We start from the raw sequence: 22,468 nt of genomic DNA on the forward strand, positions 1-22,468 counted from the left end.
TGCTAGGTGTAATAAACGAACTATCAAACGCCGTTTTGACTTCGCATGACATTACTTTGATAGGAAATTTAATTATATCATGCCGTCGGAGCATCCGACGACCGGCATGCATAAAAAACGCAAGGATAAGGATAGGCAGCCTAGGAACAAGCCAGACTCCGAGGCCTCTGCTGGGCCTGTTGCCGGTTCTCCGGTTTTCAGTGAGGCGCCTACGCAGCCCTTGACGACCGCAGAATTGGAACCCCAGACAGCTGCGGATTCTCAAGCGGAGTGTACTAGGCCGTCGCAGCCATCTTCGTTAGGCCCTTCCGACACTGGAGCAGAAGGAGATCCCGGTGCAGTAGAAGCACCTTCGGTTGCAGAAGGTGTCTTCAGACCGACTACACTCACCATTAAATCTTATGCTAAGCTTAAAACTCCATTAAAACCAAAAAAGACTGTACATCAGTCTACAGTTCAAGGCCCCATGCCTAAGAAACAGATGCTTAAGATGGCTGAAGATTTGATTACCCTAATCAGGGGTTCCGTCCCCCTCCAGATAAAAGACCAAGACAAGAGGAGGATTATGCTTCCTCTGACCAGGTTTCAATTTCCTCAGATTCTTCTGAGGAACAGGATTACACTTTTCCCCTTATGAAGACTCTGATGCTGAAGACTCTATTCCCTCAGCATCTCCTCTTAGAAAAGGCTCCGAGAGTTCCTTTTACTACCCCAGCACAGACCACTTGTTATCCCTCCAGTTTTAGACATTGTGGATGATGCTTACTTGGAGTCTAGTCTAAATCCAGACTCTCTACCTCCTGTTCCAGCCAAACCAGACAGGTACTACAGAGTACCTGACTCTAACAAATTCCTTTATAATAGCCCTGTGGCTGACCCAGAAACAATTTCCCAGGGTCCCAAAGGGGCTAAAGCTTCTATGGCTAAAAATCCTGTGCCCTCTATAAGGGATTCCAGAGCCCTAGATAGATGGGGAAAGAAGATATACACCTCAGCTACTCTGGCTATGAGAGCATTAAATTGTCAGTTTCACATGCTGAAATATCAGCAATTCCTAATATCTCAATTAAAACAAAAAAATGAGCACACATACTGACCAGTCTGAATTCAAGGAAATGCAGGATCTGTTGGATGCAACTGAACAGGTGGACAAACATACTTTACAATGTGGATTTGATTCATTGGAAGCTTCCTGTAGAGCTGCTGTTACTGGGTCTGTCATACGTAGACATGCTTGGTTCAAAGAACAAACCCTACCTGATCATGTTAAAGCAAAATTATTGGATGCACCTTTACAGCAGGATGGATTATTTGGTGTCAAAGCAGAAGAGGTTTTAAAGAAAATGGAGGATAAGGCAAAGTCTATGCAGACGGTCAAGGATTTTTTACAGGTACAACCCCCTCGTTTCAGCAGAAATTGGCCAACAAAAAACTGGTCCTTTCCAGCGTCTGACAGATCACAGAGGGGCAAATACAGACACCCAAGGGGCAGAGGTCGATCACAAGGCCCTTACAAACCTCGCCAATGGGGTACTGCTACCCAGAAAGGAGGAGAAGACAGGCCCCAAGCTAGCAGAAGACAAACACAATGACTCAATTCTCAACCTACCAAGCAAATCTCTCTTGGCAGCTCCCTTGGGAGGAAAATTAGCACTTTCTGCGGACAACTGGCACATCATCACAAAAGACAAATGGGTCCTAAACATTGTCAAACAAGGATACAGATTCCACTTTCATACCTTGCCAAGGATAAAAGGAATGCCAAGCTTGCCACCAAATCAATGGGCAGAGGCACAAAAGCAAATTACAGCTCTCACGGACATGAGAGCCATTCAGTAGGTACCTACACAGGAGCAAGGACAAGGATTTTACTCGAGACTCTTTCTAGTCCCAAGAAAAGACAAAGCATGGAGATCCATTGTGGATGTTTCAATTCTGAACACCTATCTACAAGTACCAAAATTCAAGATGCTAACACTACAGCAGCTTCTTCCCATGCTGGGCAAGAATGCTTGGCTAGTAACGTTGGACCTCAAGGAGGCATACCTGCATGTCCCTATCAGACAAAATTGCAGAAGATATCTCCGCTTCATTGCAGGTTCAACCCATTATCAATTCTCTGCACTGCCCTTTGGCTTATCTACTGTGCCCAGGGTCTTCACAAAATGCCTGGCACCAGTAATTGCATACTGCAGACAAAGAGGAATTCAAATATACCCATACATGGACGACTGCATTATTCAAGCAGAAAGCAAGGACATTCTTTTAAAGCATCTGGCATTTGTCAAACACCTTCTAAGTTCCCTAGGGTACACAGTAAATGAAAAGAAATCAAAATTCGTGCCCTCACAAAGCATAATATTCCTGGGTGCCAGCTTGAATACAACGGCCCAGATGGCTTATCTCACGCCAGACAAGCAACAACAGCTGACTCAATACTTCAAAATAATGACAACAAAGACCCAACTCCCTGCAAGAAAAATTCTGCATGCCTTGGGATTCATGGCATCTTGCATATTACTAGTACCATTTGCAAAACTGCATATGAGGAAATTACAATGGTACCTGAAAAGCGTATGGACTCAGCACAGCCACAGCTTGGAAACAAAGATACCACTCATTCTCTGCCTTCAACAGAAGTTTCTATGGTGGGCACAGGCATGTCACCTCAACAAGGGTCAGCCTTTCACCTTACCCACAGCCAGGCAAATTATGACAACAGATGCATCGGGACTATACCTGGGGAGCACACATGGCAGGACAGTGCATTCAGGGCAAATGGACTACAGATCAAAGGCATCTGCATATCAATCAAAAAGAAATGCTAGCAGTACAGAATGCCCTAACAGCTTTCAAGGACCTCTTACACCCAGGACAACTAATAATAAAGACGGACAACACCACAGTAATGTGTTACATAAACAAGCAAGGGGGCACACATTTACCCTCTATGCAGGCAAGCAATGACCTTGTGGAACACTGCACTGTCTTACCAGGTTCAATTACAAGCACAGTTCCTGCCAGGAAAGAAAAACACATTGGCAGACGACCTAAGCAGAAACATCATGGATCCCCACGAGTGGAAACTAGATCCGCAAGTATTTGCAATGATAACTCAAAGATGGGGATGCCCAGACATAGATCTGTTTGCCAACCCCCAAAACTACCAACTTCAAAAATTTTGCACAAGGACATTCCATCCACAAGCTTGGAAAGTGGACGCCCTCTCATTCAGTTGGAAAACATTAACAGTGTATGCCTTTCCTCCACTGCCTCTTCTAACAAAGGTACTGCAGAAAGTCAGATTAGAGAGGCCACAAATGATACTCATTGCACCAGACTGGCCACTCCAGCACTGGTATCCAATTCTAAGGAACATGGCTCACGGCCCACCATGGATTTTACCACAAATTCCTCACCTGCTCACCCAGCGAGACAATCAGATTCTACACAGCCAGCTCAAGACTTTAAACCTGGCTGCATGGCAAATTACCTAAACAACCAGCCCACACCTCTATCCAAAGCTGTTATGGATGTCATTCTGGAGGCAAGTAGACCCAGCACCAGGAAAACCTATTCAGACAAATAGAAAAGATTTTGCGCCTGGAACCAGGCTAAAGGCCAAAATCCCCTTGATCCAGACATTCCTCAGATTCTACAATATTTAACTGAGATGTTGCACAAAGGACTTTCCTTTTCATCTATTAAGATCAACGCCTCAGCAATTTCAGCTCATTACAACACGGATCCTCCTTTATTTTCACATCCACCCCTAATACAGTACCTCAGAGGGGCTAAGAACATAAGACCGCCCAGGAGAGCACCACCACCTACTTGGGATCTCAACTTTGTTCTGGAAAAGCTTACACTGCCGCCCTTTGAACCAGCTTTTTCAGCTGATTTAAAATTTCTTTCATGGAAAACTGCCCTGCTACTAGCAATAACTTTAGCTAGAAGAGTCTCAGAGCTACAGGCACTAATGGCAGTGGAGCCTTTCCTCATTTTTCATCAGGACAGTCTCTCTCTACGAACTAACCCTTCCTTTATGCCAAAGGTGGTATCCAGTGTGGCCCTAAACCAAAGCATTAATTTGCCCACCTTTTTCCCAAATCCCCAGAACAAAGGAGAAAAACTCCTGCACTCTTTGGACATTCACAGGCAATTACGTTACTACTTGGGTAACACTAAGGCTTTCAGAAAATCTGACCAGCTCTTAGTAGCCTATGCTGCAGGATCACAAGGAAAAGCTATCTCAAAACAGACCATTTCAAAATGGATAGGATATTGCATACGTTTCTGCTACACGCATCATGGGAAACCGGTACCTGCTAACATTAGGTCCCACTCCACCAGGGCTACAGCTGCATCAGCAGCCTTTCTCAGGAGGGTGCCAACCAAGGATATTCTGGAAGCTGCAACTTGGAGTTCAGTGCACACCTTCACCAAACACCATCACTTACCTGTATATTGTAAGACTAGAGCTGGTTTTGCCACTGCAGTTTTGCAGGGCCTACTAGCTTTTTCTAACCCTGTTAACTCCACCACCCATCCTTAGCTTTGGGATTCAACCCAAGTGTGATGACTGCAGCAGGGTAACACGATGAACATAGTACAGTTTTGTACCTACCATAAATGTAGATGTTCGAGTGTTCACCCTGCTTCAGTCCAGGTTACCCTCCCTCCATCCCCTCTGAACTAGCTGGACTTATCTATACCACTCTATCCTATACAACCTCTGTGGTGTATTTGCTTGTGCCTGAAGGTTTTGTTTTATTTTTATATGTACTTTTTTATATATATATATTGCCTACCTATTGGGGGCACCTGACATCTGCGGCAAGAAAAACTGAAGAAAATGGCATCTGATGTCTCTTGTATACCCCTGGCGCACTAACGTCAGGGAAGAAGTGACAGCAACCGACGCCGGACCAAGACTTTGGAACTCAGGCCGACTGCGGGACCGCCTGACGGCAGGATAACCCAAGTGTGATGACTGCAGCAGGGTGAACACTCGAACATCTACATTTATGGTAGGTACAAAACTGTACTTTCTGTACATACCTTCACCAAGCATTACCATTTGCCAATTTTCTCTAAATCCAGAGCTGGCTTTGCCACCGCAGTCTTACATGGCCTTATTGCTGGTCCTAATGCTATCTAAATTCCTCCTCCCATCCTTAGCTGTGGGAATCTACCCAAATTTGATGACTGCAACAGTGAAACACGAAGAACATAGTACAGTTGTGTGCACTTACCATAAATGTAGATGTTCGAGTGTATTCACTGTTGCAGTCCTGGTTACCCTCCCTCCAGCCCCCTGACTTCTTTTGGCTATACCTCTACTCTCCTTTACTATGGCTAAATGTTTTTTTGTGCATTTGCTTTTTCTTTTGGCGGTATACTCTTTATATATATACACACACACATATATATATATATATATATATATATATATATATATATATATATACACATAATTGCTTCCCATTAGGGGGGCACCTGACATCTGGGGCAAGAAAAACTGATGAAATGGCGTTGGCTGCATGCTTTATACCCCTGACTTCCTGACGTCACAGAAGATGAGACAGCAACTGATGCAGGACCCAAGACTTTGATAATCAGGCCGACTGAGGGCTACTGCAAGCAGATAACCCAAATGTGATGACTGCAACAGTGAATACACTCGAACATCTGCATTTATGGTAAGTGCACAGAAGTGCACTTCCTGAGGGCTGATGCGTGCAGACGTCAGTTTTATTGCTCATGTTTCTTGAGCCACATCAGATGCCCCATGCACCATTTAGGGACTGAAAACTTCTGCATACTGGCCAGACATGCATGAAGTGAGAGGATTAAACCCATATGTGGAATACTGCAACATGGAAGAGAAGGACATCTATGGTTATGGTTAAGATTTTACACAACTTTTCTATATTAAACACTTGCTTGTCTCCCCAATACCAAAATATTACAGGAGTTACCCTGCTAAGACTACCTATGTCAGAAGAGCCCCCAATACCACCACCCCTTCATCTTGCATCATAGGAACGGGGCAAGGAGGCAATCCTCTTGTAGGACAGCTCCTTCTCAGCCCACCCACAGACGGCCCTTTCATGACAGAAATAACAGTGCTTGACTGCTTTGATCACTTCCACCTCTCATCCTGCCTCTCTCACTGTCTGCCCCTCTGGAAAGAAATCACCTCAGACCGTTAGGTTCTGGCAGTAGTGGAAAAAGGATATTTCCTATCTTGTCAGGAAAAACCCACACTGCAGGGCATTCCCTTTCCACCCAAGAACCAGCTTCACCCAATTCCTCACATTATTCAGGATCTTTTGGCTCAGTGAACCATCGAACCTGTTCCACCAGGCCAGGAAGTAAAGGGTTTCTACTCCAGGCTATTTCTGGTACCAAAAAGGACAGCCCATGGTGGCCAATCCTGGATTCATCTTTCTTAAACCTCTTTCTGAAAGGTCCCTTCCTTTAGAATGCTATCTCTCAATACCTGCTTCCACTATTGCCACCAAGGCATTCGTGGCCGTTTTGGACATGAAGGAGGCTTACCTCCACATTCCCATACATACCAACCACAGGAAGTACCTACATTTTGCTGGACCCTGTTCACACTTTCAATTTACTGCCTTGCCCTTTGGTTTATGCACTGCACCAAGGGTCTTCACCAAGTGCCTAGCTCCAGCCATAGCCTACTGCAGGACCAAAGGTATTCATATCTACCCTACCTGGATGACATTCTCATTCTTGCAGAAGAGGAAGACACCTTTACAAATCATCTATGGTTCTCCATGTCTCTGCTACAGGAGTTGGGATTCACGCTCAACTTTGCCAAATCATCCCTCTCCCCAGATCAGGACAAAATCTTCCTGGGATGCAGGATTCAGACAGACCTGATGAAGGCCTTCTTCCCTCAGGGCAAAGTGACTACCCTGATCAACCACTTCCAGGACCTTCTCCAGGTCGACCACCTGTCTGCCAGACATTTCATGTGCCTACTGGGCATTATGGCAGCCACAATACCTATGTTGCCTGTAGCCAGGATGCACATGAGGAAATTACAGTGGTATCTATAGAATGTGTAGTCCCAACACAGTCACCCTCTAGACTTCTGAATACCCTTCTTCCCTTGCCTAAAAACAGAACTGAAGTGGTAAATTCAACAGATACAACTAAATCCGGGTTTACCCCTTCAACCCCACCACACCAAATCAACAAATGCACACAGATGTCTCAGATCTGGGCTGGGGGGCAACCATGAATGGCCTCAAAGTGCAAGCCCTCTGGCAAGCATCCCTCCCAAAAAAACACATCAGCATAAGGGAGGTGACAGCAGTTCACTTAACCCTGAAGGCCTTTCTCCCTCTCTTACAGCCAGGTCCCCTTCAAATCTTCACAGACAACACCACTGTTATGTGGTACATTAACAAACAAGTGGGGACCAGGTCGCTGTGCAGGCTAGCAGTGCAAATTTGGGAGTTAGCCTCACGGAACAACATGTCTGTGGAGGCAGTCTATATCCCATCCCAGACAAAGCACCAAGTGGATGCTCTCAGCAGATCATTCTCTCTGCATCACGAGTGGATGTTTCACAGAGAAATATTCCTAGACATTGCCCATCAGTGGGGCACACCACAAATAGATTTATTTGCCTCCCCCAAAACAGACAGTTGAGAAACTTTTGTACCAAGGATCCCTGTCCTCTCGCTTGGAGAGTGGACGCCTTCACCTCATGGAGGATACGGTTTCTGTACGCCTTCCCTCTCTTTCCTCTCATTCAGAAAGTCATCCTGAAAATCAAGAAGGACATGCCAAAAATCATTCTGGTGACTCCCTATTGGCCAAGGCAGCATTGGTTCCCGCTTCTTCAATCTGTCATCAAGGGCAGTCACCACAAGTTTCCTCACAAGGTGGACATTTTCGCATAACAGAAGGGAACTCTCATCCATCCACACCTGGAGATGCTATGCATAACCCTCTGGGTGATAAACTTTTAGTCTCCTTCAGGCACCACTACACCGAGAACGTACTATCTATCCTGCAGGAGACCAAGAAACCCAACACAAGGAGATCCTATATTCCCAAATGGGAAAGGTTCTCCAAATGATGTCTCTGAAGACCTAGGGATCTCTTTCAAGCAAATGTTCCTCTAGTCTTAACCTGTATCTGTGAGCTCATAAAGGCAGACCTTTCATAATTTTCAGTGACTGTTCACATATCTGCCGTCTCTGCATACTTACACTTGGACCCTCCTCTACTCTCCAGGTTGGATGTTAAATTATTTTTGAAAGGACGCTGCACATAAGACTACCAAGGAAGCCTATCCCACCGCCCTTGGACCTAAATTATGTCCTGGAAAAACTTACACTTGCCCCCTTTGAGCCAGCCAACTCTGCATTCCTGCAGATGTGCACATGGAAAACTGTTCTGTTGGTAGCCCTTACCTCAGACAGAAGAGTTTCGGAATTACAGGTGCTCATGGCATACCCTCCCTACACTGTCTTCCAGAAAGACAGGGTGACCATGCGCACCAACCCGTCCTTCATGCCTAAGTGGACATTGAGAGAATACTGCACTCCCTCGTCCACAGGGTGTTAAGGTTTTATTTGGGCAAAACTAAGACCATTAGAAAATCTCAACAACTTTTTGTGTCCTTCTATCCCAGGGCTGTGGGCAAGGCAGTATCCAAACAAACTATTTCCTGCTGGATTAAGAAGAATGTCTGCTTCTGCTATTCCTACCACATAAAGGATTTTCATCAGCGGGTTCAAAGCGCACTCTACTAGAGCAATTGCCTCTTCTAGAGCCTTCTTCAAGGGCCTAGACACAACTTCCATCCTTGAGGCAGCCACCTTGTCCACTATACATACCTTTACCGAGCATTACAAACTGGATCACATCTCCAGAGCAGGTTTCACAAGGGCAGTCCTGCAAGGATTTCTGGAATCTGCTACCTCTACCTCCTCCCTTCCTTCCTAAGCTACTGTACTCTCCCACAGCAAGAATACTGCAATATGAGAATAAAAGGACATAGAATAGTTGTGTAAAATCTTAACCATAACCACAGATGTCCTTCTCTTCCATGTTGCAGTATGTCTTCCCTCCCACCAAACCCCCTACGTTAACTTCAACCTGTCTGTGGGGCATGATAGGACCACCACCTAGACTATGGTCACACTAGGCTGTCAATTGCATTTCACCCTTCAGGAGGACGTCATTTGGCACCACCTAGACTACTGTCTGACTGGCAGTCATTTCTGAGGTTTTTGTGTGCAGACGTCACATTTAAGGCCCCTGGTTTATAGCCCTGCGTGTCACTTCCCACACACCAGCAGCAACCAGGCTTAAGCTTTTGTATGGGAGCAGACGTTCGGCAGAGAATCCCACAGTAAGAATACTGCAACATAGAAGAAAAGGACATCTATGGTTATGGTAAGATTTTACACAACTATTCTTTCTAAATTGTCTGATACTGATTGCTTATATTATAATACAGTTCAAAATGGTTAGTGTTTTAAGTTAATACCTGAAACTTGTAAGAAAAAGTTTCATGAGCATAGACGCAAGGCAGTTAAAAGCATGTGTGAATGTATTGCGGAGTTAAGCACTTATTTTCATAGATGGGTGAGTGGGTGTCAGGTCACTACTTTTGAAGGACTGGCAGATCTTTTGGTGAGGGAACAAGCCCTTAGCACTTCTTTGCCTGAAGAAAAGAACGTCTGGTTAGCAGATAAGGAATGTAACACAGCAGATGAGTTGGGGGGAAAAAGGAGACCTATATCTAGCAAGCAGGGCATCACTGCACGGGAAAGGGATACCCAGTGTTGCTTGTGAGTCAAAGGGAACCCATGGCGGGCAGCCTAGACAGCCCCAATATAGTCTACCAGTAGCAGGGGAAGCCACTAGTTCAGGTACATGGCCAGGACCCAAGGTTTAAGTGTTTTAAATGCAACCAGTGGGGCCATGTAGCATATAGATGTTCACAGAGGCAAAGTGAGGAACAAAAGGTAAGAGAGCCAGTAAGTGGGAATGTCAGAAAACCAGCAGTAAGTTGTCTGGAGACAACAAGGGTGCCAAACTACTACAGGAGGTTATATCCTATCTTAGTAGATGGGAAACAGGCCACTGCTAGGAGAGAGGCAGCTTCTGACCTAACCATTGTGAAGCTTGCAATGGTTAAAGAGGAGCACTACTTTCTTGGGCAGTCTACTCCAGTCAGAGCTTTAGGAGGAACCCCATTTCAAATACCTTTGGTTAGGGTTCACCTCGACTGGGAGAGTGGAAAAGGAAGCAAGCAAGTAGGGGTGATTGAGGATTTCCCTGCAGATGTCCTGATAGGGAATGATTTTGATAATGCAGTACCTTGTGTGCATGCAGTTAGGCATGGAGACAAATGTGGACTGGTAGCCTGGGGGAGACCCAGACAGACCACAGACTTGAAGCCAGGACTGGTGTGGTGATTACCTCAGAGAGGGAGCTACCCTGTGGCAGTGGGACTGAAGGTGAGCCACAACTGCTTGTGGGTACTGATGTTACCTTAGACAGAGTGACTGCAAAGGCAGAGGTGAGTAGTAGTACCCAGACTGGCAGTGAGGCACCGCTGTCAGAGAATACCAGTCTTCCTGTGGAAGGGGAGCTGGGAAGGGTTACAAAGAAAGAGTTGAGACAAGCTCAGGTCTCAGATCCTACATTACAAGGCACTGAGGGAGGTAGCCAGGGAGGCATCTCATTCTTAAGGGAAAGGGGAATCTGCATACTGGGATGAAAGGTTACTGTATAGAGTAGTGGACCCCTGAGGGAGGACTAGAGGGTGAGAGAATACAGCAGTTAGTAATTCCCAGAGCCTACCGTCTGGAACTTCGGGCCATAGCCCATGATTTTCTTTTTGCAGGTCATATGGGCATAAAGCGTACCAAGGTACGTATTATGCAGAACTTTTATTGGCCTGGGATTTCCAGAGTATAACAGGGTACTGCAGGACCTGTGAACAGTGCCAAAAGGTAAGCAAGGCAGGAGAAAAGGTCAAGGCTCCTTTGATGCCTTTTCCTGTGATTGAGGAGCCGTTTCATGGGGTAGCTATGGATATTGTGGGGCCTCTGAGTACCTCATTTTCCACTGGGAAATAGTAGATCCAAATAGTGGTAGATTATGCTGCCAGATACCCTGAAGCAGTGGCTCTGTCCTCCATTGTAGCAGAAAAAGTGGCAAATGCTTTGTTAGTGATATTCAGTAGGGTAGGTTTCCCAAAAGAAACACTGATAGAGGTGCCAATTTCATGTCAGACCTGCTGGCTTATCTGTGGAAGCACTGTGGGTGAAGCACCTAAAGACCACCCCCAGACTAACGGTCTGGTTGAGAGGTTAAACTCTGCACTAAAGACTATGCTGCGGGCATTTGCAGACCAGTTTAACAGGCAGTGGGACAATTATTTGCTCCATCTGTTTGCTTACAGAGAGATGCCCCAGGAATCCACAGGTTTTTCACCTTTGAGTTTCTGTATGGTCACAGGGTGAGGGGACCTCTAGATTTGATTCGTTATGAGTGTGAGGGTGTGTGTGAATCCCACAAGGAGTCTGATGTGGCATATGTCCTAAACCTCAGGACAAGGCTCAGGGAACTCATGGGCTTGGCCCAGGAAAACCTGGCAGAAGCCCAACAGCAGAAAAATGTCTGGTATGACAGGAATGCTCGAGCTAGAGTATGTTGTGGGCTAGCATATAATGGTTCTCATTCCTGTCAGACGCAACAAGCTGCAGTCAGCCTGGGAGGGGACCCTTCAAAGTAGTAAGAAAGGTCAGTTGATGTTAACTACGTGGTAGAACTGCTAGGCAGGCGGTAGGGGCATAAACTGTACCATGTTAACATGATGAAACCTTACCGTGATAAGGAGTCCCTGATGCTAAGTATTTGCAGTAAGAGTCATGAGGAGTCTGAAGGAGATCTGTGAATACAGGAAGCCAGCCAGCCACATCCAAAATTACTATGGTGGAGCCTAGGGTTGCAGGCATATGATAGAACAGTACAGCACTGTACTGGGGTGTCAGCAGTGCCAAAGAAGTTGGAATCTCAAGTCAGGGAATAGGGTAAGGTATTCCCGCATAGGCTCAACCCTCTCAAGCAATGTTTCTTAAGGGTCACTTGAAAAACTAGAGCGAGACTTCGAGGGGGGAGAAATGTCACAAAAGGAGATACAGCCAGCCCATCTATCTGGAATTTTTTAAATAATTGTATGTCATTTGTGAGTGTCAACATGATTCATATTGTTGTTACAAATGTATTAGAACTGTATGTTGTGTATATCAAACTGCTGGTACAGAAGTGTGTTTTCAAAAGGGTTTGTGAAGTACTGAGCTTAAAAATGTAACCACGGTGTATCCTACTGGAATAGAATAGAAATGTACCTGCACTATTGTAACTGTTTAGATGTATATATATATTATATATTATTTTATTTTGTTTTATAAATATTATAATTATATTATTATATTTTATAAATATTTTATTTATTTATATATATATATATATATATATATATATATATATATATATATATCTTATGTTTAGATGTATATATATTTTAACAATGGTAACTGGAACACCAAAGGTTGACGTCAGAAAAATAGCTGAAATGAAATTACTTTATGGCCATGTAATAAAAGGATGTTCTCTTTCAGTTTCAGTGCAGTAGCAGACACGGTGTCTAGAAATAGAGGTTCACTGTATTGTCTTGGAAGTGTTTTATTGTTTTACGACCTCCAGGACCTACCTTAGAGCTAAGAAAAACCTTGTCTGTGTATTTTCCCAGGTACATGTTAAATGCTACCAGCTGCATCAGTGGAAGTGTTACCTGGGGTAGAGTGGGTAGAGTCAGATGACAAAAAATGGTGTCACTCTGCAAGCTGTCCCAGTAGTAATGTTTGAGGTATTAATTTATGAACTCTGAGAGGGACTGAGAATTCTGTATTTTGTCTTTGACCTGCCTTGAAGACCCATTCACCACATCTGCCTTGTTGCTGTGTAAGTACATTAAGTAGGGTATAGTGATTCTCTTAGATTCAGTCAGGAATATAGTGAATTATACAATGTACCCCCCCCCCCCAATTAATATTCCAAAATGTGCACGCTGATTGGCCAGCGTGCCCATTGAAAATCCCACAATATACCAATGGAAACTGTCCGATCGCCTGGACTTTTTTTCATTGGTATAAAGTGTCCAAAACCTTTTTTTTAATAAAGAAAAGAAAAAAGAAAAAAACAGAGCAACAGAGACTTTCTTTTCTCCGTTGCTTCTGTTTCAAAGCATTGATGTACTGGGTATGCATAGGAACGCAAGTCCCATACGCATGCGCAGTACATCAACACAAGGAAGCAGTATACCACCACCAGCGGATGCACCGTTATACAAAGGCATTATTTAAGAAAAGTATGTTTCTTTTTTTTTTTTTTTTTTTTTAAATAATGTCATTGTATAATAGCAATAACAGAGTCCGTGGTTGTGGTATATTGAAATTTACCCACGGTTGGCTTTATTTATTCACTCTGGCTTCGCCCTCGTGATTAAACCATGCCAACCGTGGGTAAATCTTCAATATTACCACACCACGTCGTCAGTTATTGCTTAAGTATAATTTAGATGATTTCTTTATTTATTTGAGATTGTCTGCAGTGTTTTACATATTCCTGTGATTCTGAACTCTGATGTTATTGTGATCATATACTGAGTATTTTCTTGTTCTTTTATTTATTATGAAATGTATTTAAACCTGTCATTGTGGCTGATAATTGTGAGACGTATTTAAGTTCTAAGAATACTTGCATATTTATTTGGTGACACTGTGTACGCCACTCCTGATAGCCTTCCTTTGGTCAAACTACCATTTGTATTGATAGTAACATTACACAGTAAGATTGGACACCCTTTGTTAATGGCCTTAAATTAGCTGATAGAGTTGGCTGGTGGCAGTGATAACTACCTTATAGTCTGGCCAGAAGGGGGCATAGCTAGTAAACCTGTGCCAGCCTTTCCCAGGTGTGTGTGTGTAAAACAAATCTCCAAGATTGTGTGCATAGGACATGAAGCACTGGTTGGACAGAGAGAGTACTGGAGGTCTTGGTTTGGCCACTTAGCTGAGATCTCAACTCTGTAGCTGTGCCAGTGGGGAGTCTTACTGGGGATCTGGAGAAAGAGGGAGAAGTTCCCAGAGTGACTGTGGCCTCTGTGTGCTCTTAAGGGAAATTGCACTTGATGCAGAGAGCTGCATCTGGAAGTACTGTGTGTGTACTTGTCATCCTCCCTGTGTATGTCCCCCACTGGTGCTAGTGGTGAGAATTGAGGCTCACTGGTTACTGGGCTAATGGTGGGGCTTCACAACATCTACAATCACAATAAAAATATTGGCAAACCTTTATACAGCCACTCCATTGCCAATGCCTGGAACATACTTTCCCTTTCTCTAAGAACAAATAGCAACTTCCTTAACTTGAAAAAACTTCTAAATGACTTATTTACTAATTCCTGGACCTGTCCTTGTCTCACTCCCACTTAAATTACTCCTCCTCCTCTTCTCCTTCCCCTCTCAGCTCTTACACTTTACCACAACAACTCATTTAAGGTCTTTGATATTCTCCCAAACTTGAATTTCTCTCTGATGGTAATTGTTAGATAGAATCTAAGTTTTTATGTTATATTTTGTATACTTAATATGTACCATGGCTATTTAAATGCTCAGTATTAACTCTTGTATTCTAACATGTTCATTTATAAGTTGAATTATGTTTCTTCTTTGTATATTCATTTGTATGTTAATATTGTATGATGTTTTGTTTTTGTATTTATCTGTGGAGATTTTCTGCTCGGGTCTCCGCTGAAAACAGGCTGTGCTGCCAGGTAGGAATAACCTGGTTAACAAATGTCAAATAAATAGTAATAAAATAAATAAATAAAATTATAGCCATGAAAAAAGCTGTAGTAGCCATCAAGGTAAAGAAGACACCAGGAACTCTGCTGGTGAGAGCAGTCAGTACTACAGTAATGTGGTACATAAGCACACAGGGGTACTTGTACCTTTTCTCCTTGCTGGATAACCGTGCAGCCCTGGGAGACATCACAGGGGATGATGGGAGTGAACTAAGTGTCCAAGTTACCTACCAGGAGTAGAAAACAATGTTCACTCATCAGATCTATGATAGATCCTTATGAATGGAGGCCCAAGTGAAATATTCCTTCAGTTCACATGTCAGTGGGGTATGCCAGAAGAAGATGTATTTACTTCAGAAAAAAGCTGGCAACTCAAAAGTTTTGGTCCAGGCTCGAACTAAAATGGCCTGGAGGACAGATAACTTCTCCTTGTCCTGGACAAGTCTATTTCTCTGTGCCTTTCATTGTTTGTTCCTCGTCCCCAGGGTACCCGGCCAAGAGTGATTGTAATACTCCTACTTTGGCCTAGGCAGCACTGGTTCTGTATTCTCCATAGCATGGCCAAAGGTAAACCATGGATGTCACCCCTGGAAGTGGACCTACTGACTCAGAACACAGGGTCCAACATACAAGCACACTTGGTCGCCCTGAAGCTGCTAGGGTGGATGATATGATCCTTAAACTTAATAGACGACAATTTTTCAAGAATGTCTTACAAATTCTTAAAGAAGCCAGAACAAGTGCCATAAACTGATACAGTTACAAATGGGTAAGATTCTTGCACTGGTGCATGGGCAAAGGGTAAGATCCATTACAAGCCAAGGCTATCTCATGTTTTCAGCTATGTAATAGAACTTTTTCAACTCTGGTCTCTTTTGTGCTTTCAGGCTGTGTACTAGCTCACACTCCATTTTCTCAGACCCTGTCATAAAACAGTTCTTCAAGGGTATCATATGCATGTGGCCTCCTGGAAGAATGTCTGCTCCTTCTTGGGATCTAAATTTTGTTGTAGAGAAACACTCCCCTACCCATCTTTAAGTCTGCTACCTCCACTGACCTCTAATTCACTACCTAGAAAACTGCCACCTAGTGGCCATCACTTACAGCAGACGAATCTCTGTGCTACAAGCCTTTATGGAAGATGAGAAAGGGCTCTCCACAGATAAGGATAGAGTTTCTCTACATGCATACCCTTCCTTTATGTCTATTGTAGTATCTGAGGTCTCAGTAAATCCTAGGAACAAAGGTAAAAGAGTCCTGCATTCCCTAGAAGTGCTCAGACAGCTCACATTCTGTTCGCACAAAACAAGGAATTACAGAAAATCCAAACCACTATTTGTGATATTTGCTAAGAACAAGAAGAGGAAAGTTATTAGCAGGTAGTTTGCAAGTAGATTGCTAATTTATTGCTTTTTGTAACTAACAATATGGTAAGCAGGTGCTTGACAGCATTAGGACACACCGCACTGGGGCTATTGCTGCCAGTGTTGCTTTCCTTAGGGGAGTACCAGCTCATTATATTGTAGAGGCCACCATGTGGTTATCAGTCCACACCTTTAAGATATGAAACCTGACAGCCCCTTCTAGTCCCAGTGCAGGATTTGCCACTGCATTTCAGGGACCCATTCCTTTGCCCCTTCAATTATCCAACCTCTAGCTCTCGGAATCTTTCCAAAAATAATAATTGCAGCAGTGAAATATAACTGACATAATACAGTTATGTATGAGCTGTACCGTAAATGTACATGTTGGTGTCTTCAGTTTTGCAGTATGTATTACCTTCTACCAGCCCTTCCTTTCTCTAGTTGACCTTATAGGATTGGGTGAGTGCACTCTGCTCTAACCCAATTTAGGCCCCCCTTTGCTTTCATCCCTTCCTGCACTGGGACCATTTCTGGGCAGATTGTGCTTCTGGTCACCAGCCAGAAAAGTGGAACCCCAGCTGGGGGAGGAGGCAAAAAATACGTGAGGAAGTGGTGCCAGCCGATGAGACTTTATACCCCAGTATCCTGACATGCAAAGGTGAAAGACCATTCTTTTCCTATGTCTGATGGTAATGCATGTTCCGGGCCAGACAGGAAGGAACAAGTTTCTGGTATTCAAGCCAGGCACAAGCTTCCCAAAAAATGGGGATTCCCAAAAGTAATTACTACAACAGTGAGGGCACCTGAACAATTACATTTACAGTAAATCAATGCAAAAATATAATTTTCATAGATGTTCATTGACGCATTATGTAGATTTTGCATTATATTATCCTGTAGAACTTTGTGACCCTGAAGGTTGTGTTTTCTGGTCCTTTGGAGGATTGCTCCTCTGAGTCCATTCCAGTCTTAGAGATGAGATAGACATGGGTCTTTGGGGGGATGGGGTTGTGAATGTGGGGTCTTTAGAGGAAAAATCCTGACCCAGGAACAGAACAGATGAACTGTGTCACAGACTTATCAAGCCATATCCCCCTCATACATGAGCTGCTAATAGGAATAACTCATCTGCTGTATACAGTGAGTGTTCACACACAGTGTTTATAGCAATTTTATTGCTGTTGGATTTCATTTACTGCATTCATTGAAATTTGAGAAGTGTCGTTTGTACCAGTCAGACAGGAAAGCTTTTTTTTATTCTAGTTTGTATGATTTTTTGTTATACATGATTTGTTGTATGCTGTTTATGCTGAACTGTATTTAATCTTGCCTTTCCTGTAAGTGTCTTAATTTATTCTGAAAAAAATGCCATTAAAACTCAATTTCATATTTTTTTCTTTAGGGGTGAAATTAAGCTTGCAGACTTTGGTCTTGCCAGGTTATACAGCTCTGAAGAGAGGTAGGTCCCATTGTTTGTAACAGAGTACTTGAATAGGGAATCTTTTTCCAGTTGAAATAAAATTGAAATTCATTGGCATTAATGCAGCACTGTCCATTGTAAGCTAACCTTGAGCAAGGTTGAAAGAGGGATATAATATCCTCCAAAAGGGTAGGCTGTGCGTAGTTTGTTCTCTCTCAGCATTGTTATGTAGATATATGCACATATGTATATACTCTTGAGATCATTCTCTTCCTAGAGGGGGAGAACACACCTGCAAGATCAGAATTCATCTTGGGACCTCCTCCTTTGAATATAAGGTATTACTGATGAGAATGATCAAGCCTATGGAAATTTGTCCAATATCAGTGGTAAAAAGGAATACAATGATGAAAGAGCTCTTTCTCTTATGCAGAGCTTGCATCAAAAAGAATTAAGTTCCTTTTCCAAGCAAATTCCATCTTCCGAGGATAGATGTAGTTTACCATGTACGTCCCAGATGTCCTCCCCAGAATGCATTTTGGATAATGATGAGCCTAAAAAGCTGTCTGATGAACGAGCATTTTTTTCTAACACGTTATTTTGTCCCTATCACCATTAAGCCAGTGTCATGGCTACCTGTTCTTTCCCAGCTGTGGCAAGAACTGTGGTTCCCATACAATATCCTCTGGGGCAAGAGCCACAAGACACATTTTGTTCCCCAATGAAAAGATTGGCCAATGGTATGGCCTTCTGTGAAGTAGCCACGAAGGAGTTTTTAAATCCCTAACCCTATCCACTTGGTTGTAGAGTAGATGCCTGCATCACAGTAAACACTTGCCATTGTTCCCCAAGCAAGAGAATGGGAACTTCCACAGTTGCTTTGAGAAAGCTACTGGGATCTTGCCTTGATCAGCCAAGCCCACATCCCCACCACCGCTATGCCCTTGCTATCAGGCCTCTACCAATTGTCTTGATGAATAAAAATGATTATTTAATTGAAAATAAACAATTGATAAATGTTGCTGTGAGCTTTAAGAAGATACATAGGTTTGAAATGGAGAAAATTGTGATGAATGTGAAAACAAATATATTTAACATGCATGTCAGTGGACATATTGACAGATGTTCTTCGTGTTTCACTGTTGCAGTCATTACATTTGGGTAATCTGCTGGCAGGTTGCCCTCAGTCGGCCTGATTAACAAAGTCTTGGGTCCTGCGTCGGTTGCTGTCCCTTCTTCCATGATGTCAAGTCATCAGGGGTATAAAACATGCAGCCGACACCATTACAACAGTCTTTCTTGCTGCGCGATGCCCGAAGCAGAAGCAGTTCGCAAGTACCGGTCAGTCAAGTTTTAGAACTGAAGTCTTAAACTAAAAGCTAAGTACTCCATTGGGGAAACTTTTTCTTGCTCCTAACCGGTGTCAGTAAAACTTAATAATTGCGTTAGTTGTGGAAAGCAAATACCTCATAAGGATTTTCATTTGTATTGTATTCCTTGCCTAGGCTCTAACCACGATCTACCTTGCTGTCGGTTTTGTGCTTTATTTAATCAACGCACTATCCGTCGTCGGTACATTTTTTCCTCTAAATATTTTGGTTCTCGGTTTAATTATCCAGAAATGACATCAGTTAGCCATCCGACTACCGGAATACCGAAAAACACAAAGAAAAAACAGAGAGAGGCTGTTGAGGTCCAAAACTGCCGACAACGCTTCTCCTAAGCCAGTCGCTAGTTCGCCGGTACTCAGTGAGGTGCTTTCGCAGCCCCTGATACCCACTACTTATGATTCGCAGGCCTCTACTGAGACCCATTCGAAGTCCGGTATGCCGCAAGATGCTTCACATATGTAACCCATGGATGTCTCTACCTTGGATGGGTCCGGAGCCACTGAGCAGGCACCGGCTTCTGAGGGTGTATTCAGGCCTACAGACTTGCATATTAAACTGACTTCAACTTCAGTACTAAGGTCTAAATCTCGATATATGTCTAAAAAACCGACTCCCAGGCCACATGTTCAGGCCCCTATGCCTAAAAAACAAATGATCAAAATGGCTGAAGATTTAATTATTCTAATTAGGGGGGGTAGTCAACCCCCCCCCCCCCAAGTGGCCTAGGATTGAACTTGAGTATGACTCTTCTGAACAGGACTCTGTTTCTTCTGACTCTTCTAATGATCTGGATTTGTCCATACGTACTTATGAGGACTCTGATGCAGAGAATTCCATTTCCTCTGCTTCTCCGCCTGAGGATTTCTCTTTTGGGGAATCTTTACATATCTTAAGGGAGCATTTCCACTGGGAAAGTCAGGATTTCTCTGAATCCAAAAAGTGGCTTAGGGATTTCCTTCTTCCTCAGCATAGGCCTTTGGCTATATCTCCTGTTCTAGACATTGTTGATGTGTTTTCGGAATCCAGTATGGCCCCTGATTCCTTGCCTCCAGCCCCTAGCAAACCAGGCAGGTACTACAGGGTTCCTGAGTCCCACAAATTCCTTTTCAAAAGTCCTGTTTCTGATCCTGAAACCATTTCTCAGTTCCCAAGGGCTTTAAGGCTTCTACTGCTAAAAATCCTACCCCTTCTGATAGAGACTCCAGGGCGGTGGATAGATGGGGTAAAAAGGTTTAAACTTCAGCAACCTTAGCAATCAGGGCTTTAAACTGTCAATTCCTTATGCTAAAATATCAACAGCATATCATGGGGCTGCTTAAACAGAAAATGATGTGTTGATTTCTGACTGTGTGGAGAATAAAGATTTACAGGATTTACTGCATTCAGCTGAACAAGTAGGCAAACATACTTTGCAATGTGGTTTTGATTCTTTAGAGGCCTCTTGCAGGGCTGCTGTTACTGGGTCTGTTCTTAGAAGGCATGCTTGGCTTAAGGAGCAATCTCTGCCTGATCATGTTAAAGCAAAACATTTGGATGTTCCTTTACAGCAGGACCGCCTGTTTGGCAATAAGGCTGAAGAAGTTCTAAAAAAAGATGGAAGATAAAGCTAAATCTATGCAAACTGTGAAAGATTTCTTACAAGTACAACCTCCTAGATTTAGTAGGCACTGGCCTACTAAGAACTGGTCCTTTCCAGCTCCTTCCAGAGCCACTCCAGCCAAACCGGGACATTCCAAAAGCACCAGATTTCAGTCCCAAGGGACTTTCAGAACTAAGCAATGGGGTGCTTCCACTTCCAAATCTGGAAACAACAAGGCACCACCCTATGGTAAACAGTCTCAATGACTTCCCTTTAAAATTACCAAGCACTTACCTCTTAGCCGCCCCTTTGGGGGGAAAACTGGCTCTTCATTCAAGAAACTGGCAACTTATAACCCAGGACAAATGGGTTTTAAATATAGTGTCCCAGGGATGCAGATTTCATTTCCACACGTTGCCAACTCCAAACGGGTGGCCAGACCTGCCCCCAAATCAGTGGGCTGAGGCTCAGAAACAAGTACTTTCCCTCCTAAACTTGGGGGCTATTCATCTGGTACCAGAAGAGGAAAAGGGACAAGGTTTCTATTCCAAACTTTTCCTGGTACCCAGAAAACACAAGTCATGGCGTCCAATTCTGGACCTGTCTACTCTAAACACATTTCTGGACATTCCAAAATTCAAGATGCTGACTCTTTACCAGTTACTTCTATGCTAGGCAAGGATGCCTGGTTGGCAACTCTAGACTTAAAAGAGGATTACCTGCATATCCCTATCAGGGAATCTTGCAGAAGATACCTACGCTTCAAAGCAGGCTACATGCATTATCAGTTATCTGCACTGCCCTTTGGCTTGTCTTCTGCGCCCAGGGTATTCACAAAGTGCCTGGCTCCTGTAATTGCATTTTGCAGACAAAGAAATATTCAGATATATCCATACCTGGACGATTGTCTATTTCAGGCAGAAAACCAGGCCACTCTTCTAAAACATCTGGTGTTTGTAAAAAAGGTTCTAACTTGTCTAGGGTACACCATAAACAAAAGGAAATCACAACTGGTACTCTCTCAAAAATTTACATTCCTGGGTGCAAGCTTGAATACAACTGCCCAAATGGCTTTCCTTACGCCAGAAAAGCAAATTCATTTGGTGACTTACTTCAAACAGGTGGCCACAAAATCCCTGCTTATCTGCAAGACAAATACTGCAAGCTTTGGGGTTCATGGCCTCCTGCATTCTTCTAATTCCATATGCAAGACTGCATATGAGGAAACTTCAGTGGTACTTAAAATGTTTATGGAGTCAACATTGTCACAGACTGGAAACAATGATTCCTATCATACCTTACCTGCCACCAAAACAAGGGACTGCCATTCACACCATCCCCTGCCGCCCAAACCCTAACTACAGACTCATCATACTATGCATGGCGGGCTCATCTGGCAGGGAAGTGCATTCAGGGCAAATGGAGCCCAAATCAAATGCACCTTCATGTCAATCAAAAAGAAATGCTAGCTATACAGAATGCACTGACAGCCTTCAAGGACTACCTTCATCCAGGACAACTACTGGTAAAGATGGGCAACACTACGGTAATGTGGTACATAAACAAGCAAGGGGGGGTACACATTCTTACCCCCTCTGCAGACTAGCCATAGCATTGTGGAACACGGCCTTGAGCTACCAAGTACAGCTACAAGCTCAGTTCCTGCCAGGAAAGCTGAATATTCTGGCAGACGAACTAAGCAGAAATCTCATGGACCCACACGAATGGAAACTGGGACCATAGATTTTCAACATGTTGACACGCAAATGGGGGAACCCAGACATA

At 43.7% G+C, this 22,468-nt stretch overlaps 1 protein-coding gene across 3 annotated transcripts in view; it reads left to right on the forward strand.

Annotated features, from left to right (window-relative positions):
* CDK13 (cyclin dependent kinase 13) overlaps positions 1-22,468 on the forward strand; it is a 2,153,482-nt gene that overhangs the window by 1,498,536 nt on the left and 632,478 nt on the right. For all 3 annotated transcript variants that reach the window (XM_044064803.1, XM_044064806.1, XM_044064804.1), the window contains one exon: positions 17,696-17,752. In XM_044064803.1, the coding sequence (XP_043920738.1) occupies positions 17,696-17,752 (57 nt within the window). The remainder of the gene's footprint in view (positions 1-17,695; positions 17,753-22,468) is intronic.

Source organism: Protopterus annectens, chromosome 3.part0 (genome assembly GCF_019279795.1).
Source record: "Protopterus annectens isolate FY-2018-M chromosome 3.part0, PAN1.0, whole genome shotgun sequence".
Taxonomy (NCBI): Eukaryota; Metazoa; Chordata; order Ceratodontiformes; family Protopteridae; genus Protopterus; species Protopterus annectens.